At 40.0% G+C, this 22,371-nt stretch overlaps 1 protein-coding gene across 1 annotated transcript in view; it reads right to left on the reverse strand.

Moving 5' to 3' along the window:
- Positions 1-457: 457 nt before the first annotated feature.
- The window catches only part of LOC138944875 (uncharacterized), a 279,898-nt gene continuing 257,984 nt past the window's right edge, over positions 458-22,371 (reverse strand). The window contains exon 5 of the mRNA XM_070315941.1: positions 458-685. Within this exon, the coding sequence (XP_070172042.1) occupies positions 558-685 (128 nt within the window). The 3' untranslated portion in view covers positions 458-557. The remainder of the gene's footprint in view (positions 686-22,371) is intronic.

The following is a 22,371-nucleotide window of genomic DNA, read 5'->3' on the forward strand; positions in this document are numbered from 1 at the left end:
TTTACGTCACGCGCGACCGGATATTTCCTCGCGGAAAAAAAGTCGTTCTCTTCACTTTCACGTAATTACGCCGGCCGAAATTGCGAGACTCGTTCTCCAATTGAGTTAAATCGATCAGAGGTCTACGTGCGAATGAGAACTTTACCGATTGGAAATTTCGGTAATCTAGCACAACCTATTCGATTTTCTCACCGATATTCCATAGTCCTTCGCGAAAATTTAAATGACACGAATGCTCAATTGTGCGAAATTTATACGTAGATACACGTGCAGATGGCATTTTATTAAGAAAAATAATACATTATTATAAAACTGTGATTATATATATTTTATTGCGTTAGGATATTGACTATGCACAAAATTTTTTAACCAATATTTTATTTCAATCCGCTAGAACTTTTACTAAATTACAATCCGTATAATATGATGCGACTATATAATATAGATTACTGTCGTACAATCGTACTGGCGGACAATCGGAAAAGTTAGAACATATAATTTTGTCGCACATGTTCGTCATCGGTTGACGAATATTTCCCCTAGGATCAGTGGTATTTTTAATTTGAGCTCGCACCCCGACAAGTCCTATTCAGCTCGCCAATGGTCGAATGCATTGCGGACCAATTTCCATCGATGCTTCTCTCTACCATCCTGACATCGATCTCCTCGAATTTGTAGAGCAACTCTGCGAAATAAGAGAGAGAAAGAGAAATAGACGGATAAAGATGCGAAGAAAAAGGGGAAAGTATAACGTGAAAAAAAGGAGCGCGGAATAAAAAAAAGGGGAAAAGATACAAAACGGATCGTTCTCGGGGGACGGGCGAAAGCGATCGGGACGAGAAAATTACCTTCGATCGGTTGACCTTGGATCTGATAATACGGAGGATGCGGTAGAGAAGAGAAGAATATCTAAGAGAGAGAAAGAGGGTCACAAACGCACGAAGGACGAGAAAAAAAGAGACGAAGAGAACAATCGGGGAGAGAAAGAAACGAGGATGTCGGGGTCCCGTGAACGACGGAGGAACCAACGCGAGAGAGATGTGGATGGATCGTTCCCGTGGGATGTTCGTAGTAGACGTGTTCGTAGTGGCGTGCCGCAGGACGTGTCCATGGTGTGTTTCGTGTCGTGCTGCGGTGCACCGATAGTACGGACACGGCCGCGTTTACCGTAGGTGTAGGTACGTAGTTGTACACGCACATATATATATATATATATATATATATATATATATATATATACATAGGTACACCAGGGGCATAGAAATGCCTCCATCTACCCTCCGCTACCCTCCCTGAGGGAAGTATTCCGCAGGGATTCCCTCCTTGCGCAATTAGTGGCCTCGTCGCTGAGTGGTGGGTCGGCCCTTAATTATATCTTTTAAAATATCGGAGTTAAATTGAAAAGTCGCCTTAATTATATTTCGGATACTCTGTGGGCATTATAGTATACGAAATCCCGCGAGCCTCCCGGCGTATCGTTTCGTGAGTTTCGTTGCGGTGTATTGATTCACAGAACCCTCAATTATCCACAACGCGAAGGATCGTATAGGCCTGGTTTTTCTTTCTTCTCGTTGGTATCGGCTCCTTTTGGTTCTCTCTCGAATAGACGGACTACGCGGATACAAAGCCGATCGTGAATCATAAGCTTCCAGCTTAACGACCCGTATCTTTGAGAAGCGTCGGCCTCCGATGATGAATTTAAGAGTTCCCTTCCTTGTTTCCAGTATCCTTCTGACTGCCGTTGCGAAGAGGATAAAGAAACGGCCGAGCCTTTCTGTATCATAATGACGTAACGTTCGTAGCATTTTATCTCAGTGTATGCAAATGATATTAGAATTGAATTGATATACAAGTATTATATTTATTTTTCTACAGTATAATGATATATTTACTTTTCTTATTTCCAAAAAACTTGAGATTCTTTTTTCATATCGCGATTTTCGATACAAATAAAAGATAAAAATGACAATTTTTCGAAAGAATACAATGTCACTTTGTTTACCTTTATAAACAACCGTCTCGTTAAAATAAAATGCGGAAAATGGGAAGTATAAATATATGCTTCGGAGGCGCGCGAAAGGATTTAACTAACATTATTAACGCAGAACTTTTCTCTCTCATAGTAAAATCGATGCCTATCATAAATAAAAGATCAGGCAGCCAATTAGAAACTCTTCCCAAGAAATTAATGAGTCCCACCGCCAATGCAGATCGGGCGTCTGGACCTCTCATTTCATTATTAAAATACCGTATAAGATAACTAGAAAATTTTCGAGAATTCAAAGATAGATTGGCGTAAGCTCGAAGTTTTCACATTACGCCGTATTCAATACAGTTAATATTCAAGTACAGTTAATATTATGTCCGTATTCAATACAGTTAATATCGGTGATTTCATATCCTTATAACGATTACTTTACGAAATAAATAAAAAATTTATTTCTAATATCTATCATATTTATACATGCAATTTACGTACTTGATCCTATATATTTTTAATATTTGAATATTTCACTAAAACAGTTTTTAAAATTAGTTTCGGCGATGTCGACGAAGTTAGGAGAGCTTAACAAGATTCCATCTTGTTAAAAGTCTACGAGAAGTTTGAGCCATGAGAAACAGCGTTAAACGCGGATGTACGAGTACCGGTTGAAAAACAGTAAGTGATTAATTGTGGCTCCTTATTTAAGTCTGCGAAAGTTTCTCGAAAATTTCCTCGGACCGCGCACTTGCCCGACAAAGTAGAAGAATGTAATTGTTTTATAATAACAGTGTGAATTATTGCTCTAAATATTTATCATACTTATCATAAAATAATTACTCTCTCCCTCTCTTATACCTTCTTATTCTAATAATATAAAAATTTTATTGTTTGTAGTCGACATTTTCAAAAAACTTTATAAAAATGTTAAGATACTCAAATATATAATTAAACATTTATTAGATATTTATTAGCATAACGTGACAAAATAGTATTTATACTACTATCAACTCTGTTTGTACGAAGGAGAAAAAAAGAGCTGAAACCTCTCAAATATTTTCCTATTTTGTCAAGCACAATCCACTTTATTCGAAGCCAGTCGTAGCCGATTGAACGAGTAGATAATTGTGCATACCAGCACAAAGTCGAACGACGGCTACATTCGGTATTCTCGTGATGATAATCAAGCCGGATCGATCATGCTTAATCCCACTAAAGGCTCTCTATCTAACATACCCACCGCTAAACGACGTTTATACTTCTTTCATATTCGTATCTCTCAAATCGGCTATCGTCGCCTATGATATCTACTACCTGCTACTCGCTTATCTAGCCGACAATATTAAGCCTTAAAATCGTTTCACACGCATAAACACGCATACATTCGTACATATTTCGAGGTCACAAAGGCATGCGCGTACAAGCTGCGATAGGTTTGGTCACATAAACCACCGATAGTTATTCACTTTGTTGAAGTCTCATATCGTGTATTTTATATCGACTACAGGCGATTGTCAGTATATGTCGAAGTATATCGATGGGCTTTTATGTCTTATTTAAATGACTACTTTGTCACGCAGTTTGACATGTTTAACATTTCCTCAACTAGATTTCAGATTTTAATAAGCCAATGATAAATTAAATTTATAGCACTAACGTAAATCAATTTAATTTATATTGTCTAAAAAATAAGAAAAGAATTAGTTTTATCATTTGTAAAAATTCCATATAAACAGACATGATGAACGAAAAGATTGGAATCGATAACAAGATAATATATTCTTATGTTTTATATAACATTACAAAAGATATTTATAATGTCTTCTTTTTCCTCGTACTTTTTTTCTTTTTACCTACTATTTTTTTATCTCATTCTACGGAAAAATTTATATTTATTATGTGTCCGCCGCTTTCATGTTGACAAACACGCCAAGCGTGCGTATTGCTATAATTATCTTCAGAGTCATCGATAAGTGATCTAGACCGTAGAAGACACAAGCAGGTCCGATTATGCACGTCATCGATTCTGATCGCTTTGTAATTCCTAGCGAATAAACAAGCACAAGCGCCAAGAACACAAGCTGCCTTTTTTTTCTCGTAATTTATTGTCGTATATCGCGCGCGAAGCGTAACGTTCCTTCGCGTATCCTCGCGCACACCTTACGGTAGAAAACAAGCAGATATTGATGCGCGACCGGCATTATTTGCACGAACTTTAACGAATTGCATATGTGCACGCGATACGCAGAGTCAATTTGCCGATACATCAAAACTAGAGGGTTTTAATACGCGTATAATGTACACATGTGTATAGTCATTACTCTTTAATTAGACCGCATTTAATGCGGATACATTATGTTTGCGGATTATTCCGCGTTATCGCAATAAAATGAATTATATGAATTGCGAAAATGTTTTTTATATGTATATGCGCAAAAAAAGATTACTGACGTTTATTGCGATTAGGAATGAGCCATTAATACACGCTAAGCTTTTTTTTTAGCGCGCGTCCTTGTAATAAAGTAGACGTCTGTCAGAGTCCGTCTACGGGAGGTGGCTTTAAAAATCTCGCAAAAAAGCCAAGAAAAAAGGATTAAAACAAAAACATTTTATTTTTTTTTTTTTTCGTGTAGAGTCCGCCGCACGTATAGCCAATCAAATATTAATGCCCGCAGTTGTTACATAGTCGGACAATTTCGAAACGAGCTCGACATCAAGCGCGCGCGTTATATGCCTCGGTCATAAATTCGTTTCAACCCTCTTGCACGTCTCTCTCCTCCTCCTCCTTCTCCTCCTCCTCGCCCTCCAGTCAGTCAACCTGGGAATATCGCGAAGGGCGGTAGCAGCGGGTACCACCAGCTAGCAGACGAGCGGAATGGTTGCGAGCGCCTTCCTTCCAACCCTCCACGCGAGACGTATCGTACCCGATATTCTGAGTATTGATAAAATAATGAGTGCATTATTAACTCGCGCGGGAGGAGACGAGGGGACTTGCGAGGGGGGGTGTAATGTGTGCCGGCATGCGAGACTACGCGTTCGTGCACGCCCTCACGCACACGCGACCGGTCGCATGCCTGACACACGCATATATCCACGGGTTGTCGGGAAATATCGATCTTCGAAATCTGAAAGTGTCGCGAATATTTGTAGCGCGCAATGTACCGCGACTTAATTAAAATCCCAACGAAATGCGCGAAATAATTGAGCGAGCGAAAAGCCAATAGCTGTCAAATCCCGCGAATAAATACCACATCTATCTTCAATAGAAATCTATTCATTACACGGTGCATGTTTCGCTGTTACAACGAACACGCACATAACATATACATTCTATGTATATTGAAAATATTTAGAGATACTCATATATGATATTTTATATAGGATATAATTTTTTGACACCGTATACATGTCTATGCATCAACGCCTTCCCTCGTGCACTTTTCCCTGGATAGACGCGATAGGGCAGGAAAAGGAAGTTGATGGAGGGTAGCGGCACGTACGTGAGGATACGCGTGCACGCGTTATATTGATCTTATAACTCACGAGTGCGTGTCGGCAGGTAACTCTCACACGTCGAGCATGTAAGTTCGATTTCGCATGCATCCGTAAATGTACCTTTCGACTTGCGCACTCTTCTTTTACCTTTTACGGACTATAGGATGATTTTGAAATTATTATTAGACATGTCAAATATATTATATTTGACATATATAATATATTATATTTTACTTACGAATGATTAATCAATTAGAAACTATTTTATACGCGAGATTCAATTGTTATATAAAAGAAAATTATATTATTAAATTATATTATTATAAAATTATATTATTAATTATTAAAATTATATTATTAAAACAGAAAATAAAAAAATTAGATATTAGCCTAAACCTAATGAGCGGTACCAAGTATTCGCACTTCAAATATTTGCAAACTCTCTTAGTCAGTATTGGAGTATATTCAAAGATTATCCACTCCAATAGGATCGTGATCGTTACTGTTAAAAAAACGCGCTACCCTATGTGGCACTCCCGCTCTATGTAGGAGGTAGACAAAACGAAGGGGTAGCACCAAATGAAGGAGTAGAGGGTTAATGGTTCGGTTTCGCGACTACACCCCCGACATAGATGCACCTGAGGTCCTCCCGTTTCCGAGCATGCTAATTCCCACAGATGGGAGCGCTTTAAACCCGTCTGTGCCGGGCGCTTATTGCGAGAGCCGGAAATGCAAGGATGGTACGGGAAAAGGAATAGAATAGAATGGGCAGTTCTTTTTTTTTTTCTGGTAACAAATCTGTGAGACTCGCAATCCGTCGATGAGATCACACAGTTTCGTTGTAGCCACTATACACTTTAACTATATATCTATGGACTCTGCTTCCAGTATCCAGACATTAAATAGAGGGATAAACTCACATAATTTGTATAAAAGCATAATGATATAGAAAAAAACGAAACTTTAATAAATTGTCTTTATTATAATTTATATAGTTTTGGATTATATATTTAAAAATAGTACATCATATTACACATATAATTATATGCACATAGAACTTATTTAAAATATAATACAACCATAACATATATAAATATCAAAAATGCCTTAATAAAATCAAAATATATTAGTAAATGAAATGTTCCATCGACGGATAATATTTTAAATTTATGACACGATTGATCATATCCGAACCAATGTCAAAATAAAAATATCATCGAGTCAGAATAAATGGCTGCTATTTCGCGTACACTCGCGCAGTTTCGAAATACCCTGGCAGTTATAACAGCCACATACGCGCGTTGTTCTTGAGCGTGAAAAGAAATCGCGCACGCATCCGTTAGCCTTTGAACAGAGAGCACACCGACGAAGATCGGCGAGCTGCCTTTACGAAACATCGTTAGTCATCGCCGGGAAACCGACAATTTTGTATTTTGAAAGTTTAGTCCCGATTTTCGCTGGCGTCTCTCCTCTCCTTCTCTCACACCCTCGCGATTCTGCCCGTCGGCGAATGGCCGGTACTCCGCGATAAAATTATCACCAAAGAACGAGTGTTAGAAGGAACGCGCGCCGCGATAGAGGCGCTCGCGAAGCATCAAAGAGCTATAATTGGACGTCAGGTTATAAGGGGGTCTATATTTAGGACGATGCCCGCAAAACCGTATGGGAGGCCAAACGGGTACCTTACACGTAGGGCCTATGGGCGCAAAGGGCAGACCTCTTAACGTCACGAGAGCCACGAATTATTGCGCCATTCCGGTCACTTAGGGTGCGACCGGCCCTTATTACGGGTACACTCGCTACTCCACAGCGTCGTCTTTCACTCACTCCTTCGCCATCGATCGTGCGAACATCACGCTATTTTTTTCTCTCTCTTTTTCTATTGCTTGTTTGAATCTTGTTGGCTTGAATTGAGAATTTCGTTTTAACATCGATCGCGAGATTTCTCGGATATTCTTTCGGTTATTTGTATCGTTTCCGTGAACATCGATGGAGAAATCGTTTGCTGAAGAACTCGATAATTCGAAGAAACGAATGAGTCTCATCCTGCATTATTGCGAGTCAGATGATTCACTTCCTTGGTATATATTCTTTCCAATCGATCGTCTTTCGATTCTTAGTTATCGAGCCCAATATAATCTGCGATAAAATAGCATGGCTAAATATTATCTCGTACGTCGGATCATATAAGTGAATGAACAAACGCTTTCTTTCACGATTTACTTTGGGAGTAATTTCTTTTTATTTCTATTTTTAATTGAACAGCAAAACTGCAAAGATTATAAAAAAGTATTATAAAGAATAATGAAGAAATTTAATGTCGGCGGTAGAGGCGTTTCTATCCTACTTTGTGGATGGAACGAGGGTGAATAAAATCAAATTTACGCTTAAGTACGAACGAGACATGATTAATGTATGTCACGTAGGCTCCTGGATAAAAGAGGAAATGAGATGCCCCGCGTATTTAAGGATGTTTTTCGACACAAAATTTTTTTACGGTACGTATAACATGATTACGGGCACGGAATAAGCGAGCAAATGAGAATACGCATATTTCAGAAGATTTCTACCTCGAAAACTACCGCGCAAAACTAATGAAATATCGCTACCCCACATCCGCACAAAAGGTAATCAGGGTCATGAATTGGGCGATATAGAATTGTTTCAAACGTCCCCAATTCCGATCAAACTTTATGAAAAGAATCCTGTATTCAATTTAAAGAGGATTCTCTCCAAAGAGATATTTTTCGTTGGCAGTGCATCCCCTTCGCGAATACTCGTAAGCCTGTAAGCTCATCAAAATATTTACGAAGAGCCTTTCTTTTTTTCCAAACCACCCGCAGTATTTTAATGCAGATCGATGAAGGACGCAGATGTACATCTAAAGTTCCCAAAGCCGTTCGCATACAGGGCCTTGTAATGAGGTTCCAATGTATATCATTTTCTGAATACCAGGTTCTCTCCGTGGAGAGAATCTCTCAGTGATTTTATATAAGAAAGATTCAGCATCTTAATTAATATATTCTAAAGATAATTTTATATACGTATACCTCTTCCTATTTAAGTAATTTAGATTTATGTAAAATCTTTTATCTTTTTCATTTCGAATTTGGTTTGGTAGACGTAATCTATTCTGCTATTCTGTAAAACTGATATGACACAAGTATTCTTTCAACTAAAATTTGTCAATTTTTAAAGCAATATCTTCTATCTCTGCATCTCTTGGTGAGTGATGTGTGCTAATAAAAATGTCTATATATCTTCGTTCGGCTAAAAGGCTTACTTAAGAATTTCCCGCTGATCAGCAATTTTATGACCCGAGTACCTCTGCAGCTCACGACCCGACATCACCCTTGAAGCCCTCGATGGTTCGTCGAGTGCTTCCGCACACCCTCAGACAGCCGATGCGATAGTTCTTCGTGAATCGAGCTAACGCGTCTCGATTTCCGCTATGCGGTTAGTAACAAGAATCGACGGCGACGTGTTCCTTTTTTTTTTTTTCCTTTTTGCATCGCGATCGTTTGCGTTAACGCGCCGGCGGACGCGCATTGTCTAGACACGTACGGGACGTGTACTACATGTCAAACGAATAAAAGAGCCAATGCGATATTTGATGCGAACAAATTAACGTAGTCGGACGTCGCGAAAGAGAACCTGATCGGTGAACGTTTCCGTTCCCCATATAATAGAAAAAATGTTTACATATATTTGCATTTTTGGTATTGTTTCTTATAAGTAAATTTTATGATAGGAACATCTTTGTCGAAATAGATTTTTGAATAAAAAATTATATTTTCTCTTTAATTATAATTTATATTATAATTTGAATATTATATTTTATATACTATTTTTGGCAAATTAAAAATATAATAGTAAATAAATCTTCCTTTACAAGTTAACGACATTATATTTCAAAAATTATTAACGCCGCGTTATAATTTTCCTAACAAACGTACGCCGCCACACGCACGAATTCGTTAAAAAGCCTAACAAAAAATTTTGCTCTTTTAGAATTCTCATCTTCTTTTATTCTGCCAATTTCCATTTTCGCCGCATATGTCGTCACTACCGTCGCGTCGTGATAAAAGTGCGGTGGCGAAAGTGTTGTCCCGGCGTGTACGGGGGATATGCTAAACGCTGAGAGCGTTCGAAAAGACTGGACCGACCCCTTTTGCAGGGGGGATTAACGGAGTCACGGTACGCATGGCGTAAACACACGGATCCCGCCGCGCGTCATGGCGTGGGTTCCGGCGGCATCTGACAGGGGGTTGAAGACGGCTCCATTCTGGGATGGGATTAAAGCCGACAGGAGGAATTCGAAAAAGCAACCCTTGACAGCTTAATACCGATCAGGATCTAAGCCGGCCATTTAGCCTTGCGAGATTGTTGAGCGGGCCTATATAGAGCCGATTTCCGGTCGACGCTCTATTTGCCTGCGCTTTCGAAAACTTACCCATCCTTTACTTTCATTTTTCTTTTTTGCATCTAAATCCTCCGACTCCGTCACGGTGAATCTGCGCATCAGGATATTTTCGGGAAGCTGTAAAGAACGCTATTGTCGTGTGTATATACGAACAGCGTGCCCGAGGAACGGATTCCCTTTCTCCGATGTTCCTTCTATATCCCTTTTTTCACACTTCGATTTTTCAAAGTCGTGAAATCAGATGTTACGAACCAGGATTCTCACGAAGAGACAGCGGCGTTCGCTATCGGATTTAGATACGCATATTCGTAAAAGTGACCATATCGTTTTCATGTAGCGCTGTTTGAAATCCTCTTAGCACGTTTATATTAGATAAGAGTAGATGTCATTGCACTTGGCTTTCTTATCTACCACTTCAAAGGCGGCACATTGTTTCGAGCCTATTTCTATTTGCGTTACTACAAGCAAATATCTAGATCTTTTCTGTTGAAAAATTCGTGTTTAATATATTCATTATACAAAATACTGCAATTTTAAAAATAATAATTTGTCATTTGATTAAAAAAAAGAAAGATACATTATTATTATTATTATTATTTTTTTTTTCTTCTTCAACAAAAGATTCATCGTGCATCAGCATATATACACAACGAATAACATTTCGTTCGATAACGTTCTATACGCACGTTCAGAAATATCGAGATCGACGAACGTACGCACGATCCGGACGATCCTTCGCGCGTATACCCCCGGGATTTAACGAGGGATGGTCAGGATCTGGACTATACCCCCGAAGGAACATCCGAGATATAGGAAATACAGGACCGTCGATCTCCCGACGCGGAGCAAAGCCCACGAGCTTACGGGTCTAAGCTTCTCGCCAACTATCTCGGCCACCTCTTCTCACCCCCGACAAGGCTTTCGCCAAATCTCTGGTTAGCAGCTACATTTCTCATATTCGTGCCTCGCAACTGAAATTGAAGATTCGCAATACAATGAGTCAGAGTCAGCTTCTTATTATTCGCGCGTTATCGATCCTACTTTCCTAAACAGCGCTTACATTTGTAGACTAAAACGTGACTGTAATCTAAAAATATATAAATATATATTCAAGGTATGGAAAGTATGACAGTACGAGTAAAAGTAAGGGGATTAAATACGCGAAAATATCACGTTTATTTTTATATTGGATATACACGGATATCATAAGATTATAAAGATCAAGTATAAAAGTACAATATTTTATTTCTTGATGTTTAATAAAAATCAAGAGACTATTCAAAAAATAAAAGGTCTCCTTTATCTACCGATCGTAAAAAGTAGAGCGGAATACTTTTGTGTCATTTCGCTCAAAGAATATAGAGTTAACCAGCCGGCGAGATATCTTTTTAATATTCTGACTCATCGCGTGCGATGCGCGAAGTACGGTTTCCCAATATATTTCAGGTATGCATAGCGCTTTTCACGATAAGATATTTCAATATTGACGCCCTGTCAGTATTTACCGGGCGGCGCGAAAGATTAGACGAGCAGTCGGTACATATTTGTATGGATTTCACTTTGGATGATTGTACTCCACCGATCGTCGGTGAAACGCCAAAGAAACGCGCCGTAACGAGTTCAGTTCAATAGTATTTCATAAGCGAATACGATCTTAAAGTTCATCCGAATATCATCGCTTGCGCCAAAATCGATATCTACGTACAAAAAATGCGATTAAAAATAATCTCAATTGAGATAGAGATCTCGTAAGGTGACGATAAAAAAATATCAAAGTACAAATACAAAAATGAGCGCACATTATATACAAAATTTTTTTTTATCCATTATTCATATTCGTAATTTCTCAATTTATAAATATACAGTATAATCTTTCTTGTAACATCTAATTTCTTGAATAATTAGAAAACGAAATATTTAATGGCAACTATAAAACGGATAAATAATTAAAAATACGTAGTTGCTTTCTGATTTCAAACTTTTTTCGTTAATTCTAAAAAAATTAAACAAAGAAATCTGGGTTGTCCTCTGTATAATCAGTACACAATCGTTCCGCCGGCGTTTTAAATCAGTAAGCATAGATGCGATGGCCGCTATTAACGCAACGCAATTAGTGGCTACAGAGAAAAAAGAGAATTCTTATAAGACAAATCTGTCTTTTCCGCAAAATTACATTTGGCGAAACTAAAAGGCTGTTTCTACAGCCTCTGCGTTGTGCTGGAAATTGGAAGAAATTCCTAGCATTGCGCGACGATATCGTGCTTACGGGACTTGTATGCTCGTATAGTATGCTAATTTAATCTGATTCTTATAAAATATAAACGTCACAAAATCGTTTATATAAAAACTTAACGAGAATAAACTTTTTTTTTTTTTTTGATGTCTTGAACATTTTAAAAATAATCGTCTCGCAAAATTTTTTAGTTTTATAAGAGAGATATATTTTTTGGTATTTTTATAAACAATATATGCATTTAATAAGAAAACACATAAGTATTTTACATGGAACATTTAGATGAAGATGTTACAATGTAACATTTTTTTTTTTTTTCATAATTTATGATACAAGAATTCGTTATTAAATTTATACGAATTTAATAAATTGATGAATAAAAATCTTTGTGTGCATTTTGGGTGATAATATATTTATATGTCATACAAATTTTAAGATTTAAACAAAAAAATAAATTATAAATATCACGCACGATAAAAATATTGTATCTTTACTTAAACTTTCTCACTCAATTTTATTCCATTGTTTTAATGCGGAGTTTAACACAATCTATTAATCTTTTATTTATGCATATATGTATTGCTACCAAAAGTTCAAATATTAACGATGGTTTTGTTTCGAGACGATGACAGGAGACCACCATCGTGTAGATCTCTGAAAGTTCAGGAGAGACACGCGTGGGAAAAGAAGGGAGCTCTCCAGAGAACAGGAGGAGAGTTCGGTGGCGAAGTTCACGTGCTCCGTGACATTCTTCGCCGACGAATGGACAAGAACATGATTCAACCACCGATACCATAGTCGCAGCGCAATATGTATGTCCGCATTATCTATCCTAGACTATACGAATTTTCGAAGTTAGCCGTTTGCGGAGGGCGAAGATCGTAGCTCCGTCGCGAGGTACCAACTTTGATTATAGCCGTAGATTTACGTCGAGAAAATTGATAGGAGAGAAAACAAGGCACGCACACATACACACACACACACACACACACACCTATTCATATATATCGCTAAGAACTTTTCTATTCTCTGATGGGATACCGTATTTCTTCAAACAAGGAAATAGCGCGTTTAAGACCACTTATACTTATAAAACGTTTATGTAAAATATATAAAAATCAAAACGGTCCTTCTAGAATTATTTTTATAATGTAATTAACTGCTTTAATTATTTTTATTATTAATTATCTTTACTATATTAATAGTAAAGATAATCAATAATAAAGATAAAAATTACTCGTCTATTCTACTTTTAATTATTTTTATTATTAATAATCTTTTAATTAAATTTTTAATTACCATGAATAATTTGATATAATCTCTGACATAATCCTATAAAAATATACAGTTGTATCCGCGACATTATCGCAACAATTAGAATGGAGGAATCAATTATATTAACGTAGATCGATCGTATTTTCCGGCGTATAAGAAAATTTAAACATCAAAAAAAAAAAAAAAAAAAGTTGGAGAGATATGCACTTTCGACATGCCGCATGGACGTATGTACGTCTTACAAAAGTTCATATTATGACCTAAAGTGGCTCTTTATTGTCCCGCGATAAACGGTCCTATAAAACCGTATACATGATAAAACTGTATACGACTCACGTGCCCAGTATAAATATAGTCCGAGAAGGTTCTTTCACCGCGGAACGAAAATACGTTCGCGCCCATGCAAACGTACCAATCTCTCGCGCGACGTTCCGCTGTGCTTAAATCAACAGTCTAGCCAGTCGTACACTCGGCCGTAGACATTCTTTTTTCTCTCCTCTCTTAACTTAGATGCCCGCAAAGTAACTCCTCGTATCATTCACCATTTTGCGCTGGCGCATTCGACCACACGTCGGATGGAAAAGCGCAAAAAGATTTCGTCGAGACGTCGAGGATCAAAACACGCGTAACGTGGCAGATGCAGTTTCGTGAGCGTTAGATCAAAATAATTAAATATGAATAATTACCGGAAATCAGTGGTTCTCATCTCTGCGTAAAAGTCTCTCAAAAGTTTATTACATAAGTATGAGCGATGAATTGATTAATATATGTTTGTTTACAATTAAATTAATTAATTTAATTAATTAATTTAATTAATTTTACAATCAAATTAAAAAAAAAAGATATTACGTTTCATTTACAATAAAATTAAATCTCACCAATTTGTACGGACTTGTCTCGTGCATTTTTTTTTTTTTTTTTTTTTTACGATAATAAATATAATTATTCCTAAAATAAAATTTGACAAACGTCCTCCGGAATAAAGAGAGAGAGATAAATAAAACGAAAGGCGGCATTGAAGGATTGAGCAGTGTACCGTGCCCATGTCCAACTCGATCGAACATGACAGCGCCCTAAGCCATTCCCGACGCTAATGTATTTGAAGATCTCAGAACAAGATACTTGCCTTTCTGCGCGAATGCATCGCGCATCGCTATTTATGCGATAGACATAATACGTGCCGGCGAATATATCTGAGAAGCGTGCAATATTAAATGGACAGTAATAATATGATCGACAAAGGTGATTAAAAATCTTTTAGGCAGGAGCTTCCGGGGATTTTGTGTGACGCCAGGGAATTCCAAAGAAAATCCGTTTTGCTTTCTCGAGGTGGCAAGATGAGAAAGGTAACGGCGATGGTGGCATAGGTAAGATAGAGACTTCGTGGCACCTGCAACACCTGTTTGTTAACGCCAGCGCGCCAACTTTCCACGAGCGAGCCGGACATGTTCTCTCTCTCTCTCTCTCTCTCTATCTATGTTTCTCTTTGTGAGATCTGCATGCCTCTTATACGACTCGCGCGATCGTGTATATACATATATACTTATGCATGCATCCGCCGCTCGCATACATGCACCGTCTACGGTCGTAACGGAATCGGCTGGGAACTCGACTTGCTGACACCAGCAGTCGATGAGCAAGTACACGTGGTGAAAGAAGCGGTCACGGAATGCAAGAAACCGTACCAAGTTTCTACGTGTGTTTAAAAACTTTCTACCACACACACACACACACACACACACACATACACAAGAGAAGTTTCGAAGATATAAAACGTCTCATAAACAGCGGCTAAAAAATGTTCAGCCGTTATTATTAGCAATATTTCAGAAAGAATACCGTATCGATTATCGTATATTTCAGACGACCGTATATGGTAGCGAATTACTTTCGATTATCGATATTGCAGTATTCTTTCTTATTTATTCACGGCAAGATCATTTCTCACAGCGATCTTTTCAGAAAAGAAACAAACATCCGAAGCTCTCCATTCTTTTTAACGCATGCTATGACATGACATATTATATACGACCTAAGCCTATATGTACGACTCTAAAGTCTCAAGTCTGCCCACAAAGGCTCGCTACTTTTAAATCTAATTAATTTCCATATCTCTCCCCCTCCCCATCCACGATGTAGCTGGACAATATGTAACTCATCAGCTGTAATAAACCGGCGCGCGGCGACGTAGCAGTAAGCGTGAAACGATACCGGCGATGAACAAAGAACGGAAGTCCGCGAATCAATATACGCGCTTCCTCCGACGTCTTTCATATAGTGCGTCATCTATTCGCGCGTATCGCGTGTACATGAGTCTGTACGCACGCACGCACGCATGCATGCATGCATGCATGCATGCTGTCGCGGCGAAACACGAAACGGAAATCCCCGCGTGCGGCGGGGGACACGCGCGCGCGCGCGCGCGCGCGTGCCCGCGCGAACGTGCGCACGCGACGAGCCAACCGGCAACATAAAGTCTTCGTTTAATATCTTTACGAGAGCCGGCGAAAATGATGAGGTTTCTTGTTTTTTTAATAATGTAGCCGCGCGCACCTGAGCCTCGTAACTCTCAACGCGGCGCCCCCCCCCCCCTTCCCCCCCTAAGGCTCTCTCGCCCTCCGTCGTCGTGAAAAAGCTGCTTCGACCCCTTCGCTCTTGCCCCGCTCGTACCCCCCGCTTGCTCGACGCGCTTACATTTTTTTTTTCCTTTCTCTCTTTCCTACCTTTTGTTTTTTCCTTCGCGCGCGCAAACGGCTTCTCTTCCTTTCTCGCTCGGATTATCGTGCTTTCTTTACATTCCGCGTCTCTCTGCCACGTTAACGTCTCTCTTTCCATGCCGCTATTTACCGCCGCGATTTTGTTCTTGTTGCTTTTACCGTTTAGTCCACGTGTTACTTAATTCCTACTTCTACTTTACTCGCTGGAGCTCAATAACGTGATATATCTTTCACGCGCGTCGTTGGATCGTCTTCATCGCTCAGCCTTAACGACGTAATCGTGTTGAGCGATCCTTAATGCAAATTTCCATCGATTACTTCAATAGGATTATTATAACCATTTGAACGTATATACACGTCTCGGGGTAAGATCTTGACTGATGGTTAAAGTCTTAATCAACTTGATTTATCGCTGATATATGCTGATAGAATCGTTATAGTATCTTTTCATCTTTTGGAGATTTATCTTCTGAGATATGATCTACTTCTGTTATAACTTCTCTGCCGTACATATATCTATGTACTTTTTTCTATTTATCAATTATTTCTATTTTTTTCTATTTATCAATCTTTTCTCTCTCCATCGTTATCCTCATTTTTATCTCGTTCTCTCCGCACCTATTTCTAATCTCGCATCGCCTCTTTGCCGCTATAATTTTCTTTTCTCGAGTAGATCGTTTAGTACATATTTCTGCGTCCAGTTGCTAAAAATCCACCGTAAGATAAAATCTCGGGAGGCATGAGAATGTTTCGCGGAGGCGTCTCTATCTGCTTTTTGCGGACGACGCCGGCAAGCAAGCAGGGTAGAAAAACAATTTCGTTGCCTTTCTGCCGCGCCAACATGCGCCGGAGCCCGAATTGTGTGAAATTCGATTCTTCCCACTGTGCTTTTCGCTTTGAGGGTTCCTACGTGCTGGCAGGCTGTAAAACGTTCGTTGGAACGCGCGCGTTGGTCCTCTGTGATGCTCGATATTACTCGATGTCCCGCGTGTAACCATTGTGTGCCGTCCGGTACGATAGTAAAAGTGACAAAAGGATTTCCCAGTAAATAGGAAATAAAGTATCGGCCGAGAGCGTTTCCTCTCTCTCTCTCTCTCTCTCTCTCTCTCTCTCTCTCTCTCTCTCTCTCTCTCTCTCTCTTTCTTTTGTCGCGGTTGTAAATTTGTTAAAAACTTTATCGTCGCGCCGTGTCATTAATTCTATTAACGGACTTTTATGGCCGACTCCGCTGACAAGAGTGTCAGCGAAAACAATGTAAACTCATTATAAAAAAACAATATAGGTAGGATACGGAATTTGATATTAATTGTTGAATTTTATGCTCGTGTTGTGCGTAAATTGCAAAGTTTATTTATTACAAGCGGGATAGTCTAGCAAAATGTTTACGCTCGATTAACGACTGCAATTAATATGCAAAACAAATTTGAACATATGCGCGAGAACAATATATTTACTTTCTATTGAAAAAAATTGAAACGTATATTTTGTGCTCTAAATATTTGTCATGCGAAAATCCTTAGTAGAATTTGAAAATTAAGAGTTTAACCGACTCCTAATTTGAAGAAAATAATAGCTTTATTTATCAAACAAATTAAATCGTACAAATAATAAATTCGTGATCAATAACATCCAATGATGCGAACGACAACGGCATTAATGATTCTCGGAAAGCTGCCGCGGCGGAAAGATTTAGCAAACGCCGCAGTGATGCACACGTGCTCTCGTGAATTTTTTGCGGAAATCTGTCATGGACCGGATGAGATTTATCAACGCTCTCGCAAAGTTTGCGCATCACTGGTGCCCAAGCGACCGCGCGAACGATCGCGCGGGCCTCGGAGAATTTTTCAGTGCAACGCGAGCGTTTTAATTGGGCCGCCGCGCCGGGTAGGACTGTCGGAAGAGGTTTTCCAAGACATCCCCCTCTTCTCCCCGTAGCCATCGCCATCGCGAGGGGTCCGCCGCTTGATTTACAGCATCGTCCAAGTGGAGAAAAAAATGCCACAGAAAAATCCGGAAGTCCGTCCCGCCCTTAAATCGCCCGGGACCGTCCGGGAATTCCTGAAGGATATACGTTATTCCCCCGATATATATATAGCTCGGCATGACGAGGGACGCGAGCGATAACGTGGAATGCACTCGTATCTCCCCGGCTAGCGCGCCGGACAGCTGACGTTTTCTTTTTTTCTTTTTTTTTTCTTTTTTCGCTGACCCAAGCACGCGTTAAACTTTAATCACGTTGGGTTGCCTCTTCCGTCAGAAAGAGCTGCGTGACTTTGATAATGTGACTCGCGTGGTTAGCCGGTTAACTTTTAATTCCCGCGCGTGTTATCGCTCGCCGAGACAGCCGAAATTTGCATAGTTTTTTTGGATTTTTACGGATAGTGGTTTCTGTCGCCTGTATACGGTTGACGCGCGCGGCGCGGGTTGAAAAATACAATAATCCGCTTACTACACAATTAAGAGAGGCGTTTACAGTTGTCTCGTCCGAGTTTCCGCCGCTCGCGCCGTTCCCATATAATCGCTCGCATACGTCTCAAACGCGCGAGCACGATGACTCCGTTCTTTCGGCATTCTCAGGAAGAACTTCCCGACTTTGTCTCCCCCACGACAGCGCACTAATCCACGTTTTCACGGTTGTTTCTCTCGAGATTCATAGAACGCGGCCGTTTTCGGAGCTGCTCTGGGTCCGAAAGTCAAAACGGATGATTCATTCATCGAAATTGCTTCTCATGGTGCGATTAATGGTGATGGTCGACGAAGCGGGCGCGTCGGATTAAAAGCGGTCTAAACGTTGAAATTTTCACGGGGCGGCGTTCGGGGGATCGCCGACACACGGATTTCAAGGTCCGGTGTGCCGCATGCAGGACCGACATTCGGATTGTTCCTCCCCGGGTAACGGAACGATGCGTATGTGTGCGTCCGGGGGTGAGAAACTCGGCGCGCACAATGCCATTGTATCCGGGTGGTATAATGGCCGGCAGCGCATTATAAATGAAACGTCTGCGACTAATTTGGGACAGGGCGTAGAAGCGCGACCGCTGTTCCGCCAAGATGACCGCACGACGGTATTTACCACATTAATCCACAGCAAGCAAAAGCGTACATACGATCTCGGTGACTGTAATAATCTCGCCGATTTCAGCGATACGCGTCTCGTGCGAACAACAGCCGTTTGCCACTTTCCGGTCAAAGTCCTTTTGCACGCGACGAAAAAAAAAAAAAAATAAGGAAACGGTCGGTCTAGTCCCGTCACTATCTTTATGCATTTTTTTTTTTTTTTTTTTTTTTTTTAACATTTTCATATGCGGGTCTTTCTATCTCGATCGTATTTTTGTTCTCCGTAATTCGCGCCGAAATAGAGCCGAAAATTGTAATAAATGTGCAGAGAATATGCGATCGAAAACAATTAAAAGCTCACAATAATCATTAAAACTGATAGGATTTCGATTACACATGTTGCTCGATATCGAACCAATATAGAGTTTCAACAATAACAATTCTAATCATTGGCGCTTCTATTCCGTTATAGAATTTATATTAAAGTTTGCCGATGAATATGTAGGAGGCAGAATGAAGCGGATTTAAAATTAATTCGAGGGGAAAAGAAAGTTTCCAGACTATGGGCGAGTGGGAGAAGTTAGGCGAAAATAAGATTAGTTTATATTTGCCATGGAATTTAATAATTAGATATCATAATTGAACTAAGGTTCATCAAGAGAAGTACCAGCTGAAAAAGTTCGTTTAGTAAGCACCGGCGTCTCTCAAAGATAATTACGAAACGAGCACTTAGCCACGTTCGTTTTTTCTTACCGACTCTCGCGGCGATCCTGGCGCTTCCGTTGGGGCGGAAAGTCAGATCCGGAGACCAAGGGGATAACTTTTTGCGTTATCGTAGTTTTCGTCGTTCATCGACCGTCCAGCGTCATCCATTTTACGATGGCGAACGCGAAGCGGTGGCTATCGCGTACACGCAGCTGAAAAAAGACCTCTCGTGGGCTTGTTAAAATAACGGCCGTGACAAACGTTTGTGGAATAGATTTTCCTCCCACGCCTGCTGCCTTTCGCCACCGGCTTACCAAACTGAACTTCCGCTATTCGCAGTTTGACCGTATGTCGCGAAAACGGGAGCTAACAGAGATACAAGGTATCAGAGATACTAACTCTTATTACATGTTTTTCTTGCAAAAATTTGTATATTACATTTGTACATTATTACATTAAAAATGAATTATGTTGCATTTACAATATTTATTAAATAAGTAATTAAATAGTGATAAAATAGGCAACGATAGTCAACGAAAATCTAAATATCGAAGAATATAATTTCACATCTTATTACGGTGTGTAATATTGTTTTATTAGAAATATAAAGATCATAATTTTTACGTAAAGATAGAAGATTTATGATAAAAAATATTCAAATCTGAGAAATTTGAATTTATCTTATATTTTCATTTTTCAATAGTATCAAATATCTTTATGGATTTAAAATTTATGGTTCCTCTTTTTTAATCGTTCAAAAATGTCAGACGGTCGTGCCGATTCGGCACTGAGGTGCCGAATCGTCGGTCGATCTTTCATCTATTTTGCCGTTCAAACGGCGAACGCCCAAACACGTCCACGATCTTATTCAGAACGTGTTTCGTTGGTGGTTTTCACAGCACCGGAAGGCCATTCGACTCGATGAGCTATACGCGTCTTCCTGTCAGCGGTTAACGAGAGCCGCCTCTTTCTCCCTCTCTCTTTCCCTCGCCGTCTTATATATACGCACCGCTTTTCACCCAGTTGGCACCCCGTCGTGCTTTAGCCAAACAGTATCGGACACTTCCACCGGACTTCGAACTGGGAAAGAAAACTTGATTTACTGCCCACGAACCGCCGAGCATTTCCCTCTCATCTGCCCCAGAACTTTTCTTTCACGGTCGTTATCGAGACAAGTTGCTCTTGTTTCCGTAAGTGGCTGTACTTTGTCCCGCTTTCAAGCTTTGTATCGAAAATAAATCGGGATCGATTATTATCCTTAATTAAAAATTTATCCGTGACAAAATAAGTAACAAAATGGTGTTACATATATATGATATTTTGAAATAGCTATAATTATCATTCTATAAGAGTAAATATATTACAATAACCATTCAAAATCTCGACGCGAATATAGTAGGATGCTAAGAATATTTTGATCGAAGTGATCACGCATCAGATAAATTAATTTTCTTGAAATCAGTTCCACGAATCGTAGAGCAATTTCTCGCCCATTTAACACGGTGTCGTTGAAGTAGGTCTTTGAGACGCTCGCGTGAAGGCGGACGAGATCGTTGACGACCATTGCCGTTAATTAAGAACGCAAGTGTAATTGGTAGCGGCGTGCGAGTAGATGGCAGTCGGTTAATTTGAGAAGTCGAAAGCACAAGAGAATAGGGAATCCAATGGCATGGCGCAAGACAATGGAATGGAACAATGAGACCACTCTTTCCAGGTGGTTATTACCTACCTACCCGGAGTGTTTATGGCAGATTCGCTCCAGCGTGAAAAATCATCCCCACTTCTCGTCATGGTGGTAACCGCCGACGTCAAAGCGATAATTAACCACCGACTCTCTTTCGTCGATGTCTGTTCGTAGCACTCGCGGCAGCTAAGAGGTCCCGTTCACGTGCGTTTCCTCGACGAGCGTAGTGTGTGGCCGTGCCGACAGGTACTTCTGGGAAATCGAAACGTGTCTGGTCGTTATTAATCTCGCATCGACCGACATGAAATATGATTTCGGCGGCACTCCAACCACTCTCGTGCGTTCTTCGCGATCCTTGACCGGCGAGAGGGAGCAGGGACGTCTCTGTGGATACCTTTGGATAGGGAAGAAACGTTTCTTATAATGCGAAAAACAACGTTTTACCGATATAAAGCGCGTAACAGGTTGTCCAATGATGCGTTTCCAAGAAATAATATTGCCCTGACTCATGCCGAGTTCGCGCGACGACCCTAAGTGGTACGGAATCGTTCCGTGCAGCACACGCATGGCTCTGCTTTGAATTCGTTTATATTGCGTTTGTGTGAGCGCTCTTTAAAGGCCGAGCGTGTAAATACGTCACGATCGCGCGTCAGCGAAAGCGCGCGTTTCTTATTCGCGGTAATCAATCATTCGGCTCTCTACCTACCGAAAACGCATTAGCTTCCGAAGCGAACGCCAGCAACAGCGCACATACGTCGACCGCGCGTACATCATTTTTTACCATCGTTACACGATGTAGCC

The sequence above is a fragment of the Polyergus mexicanus genome, unplaced genomic scaffold (assembly GCF_030449975.1).
Source record: "Polyergus mexicanus isolate NDT 795.1 unplaced genomic scaffold, iyPolMexi1.0 SCAF_3, whole genome shotgun sequence".
Lineage (NCBI taxonomy): Eukaryota > Metazoa > Arthropoda > Insecta > Hymenoptera > Formicidae > Polyergus > Polyergus mexicanus.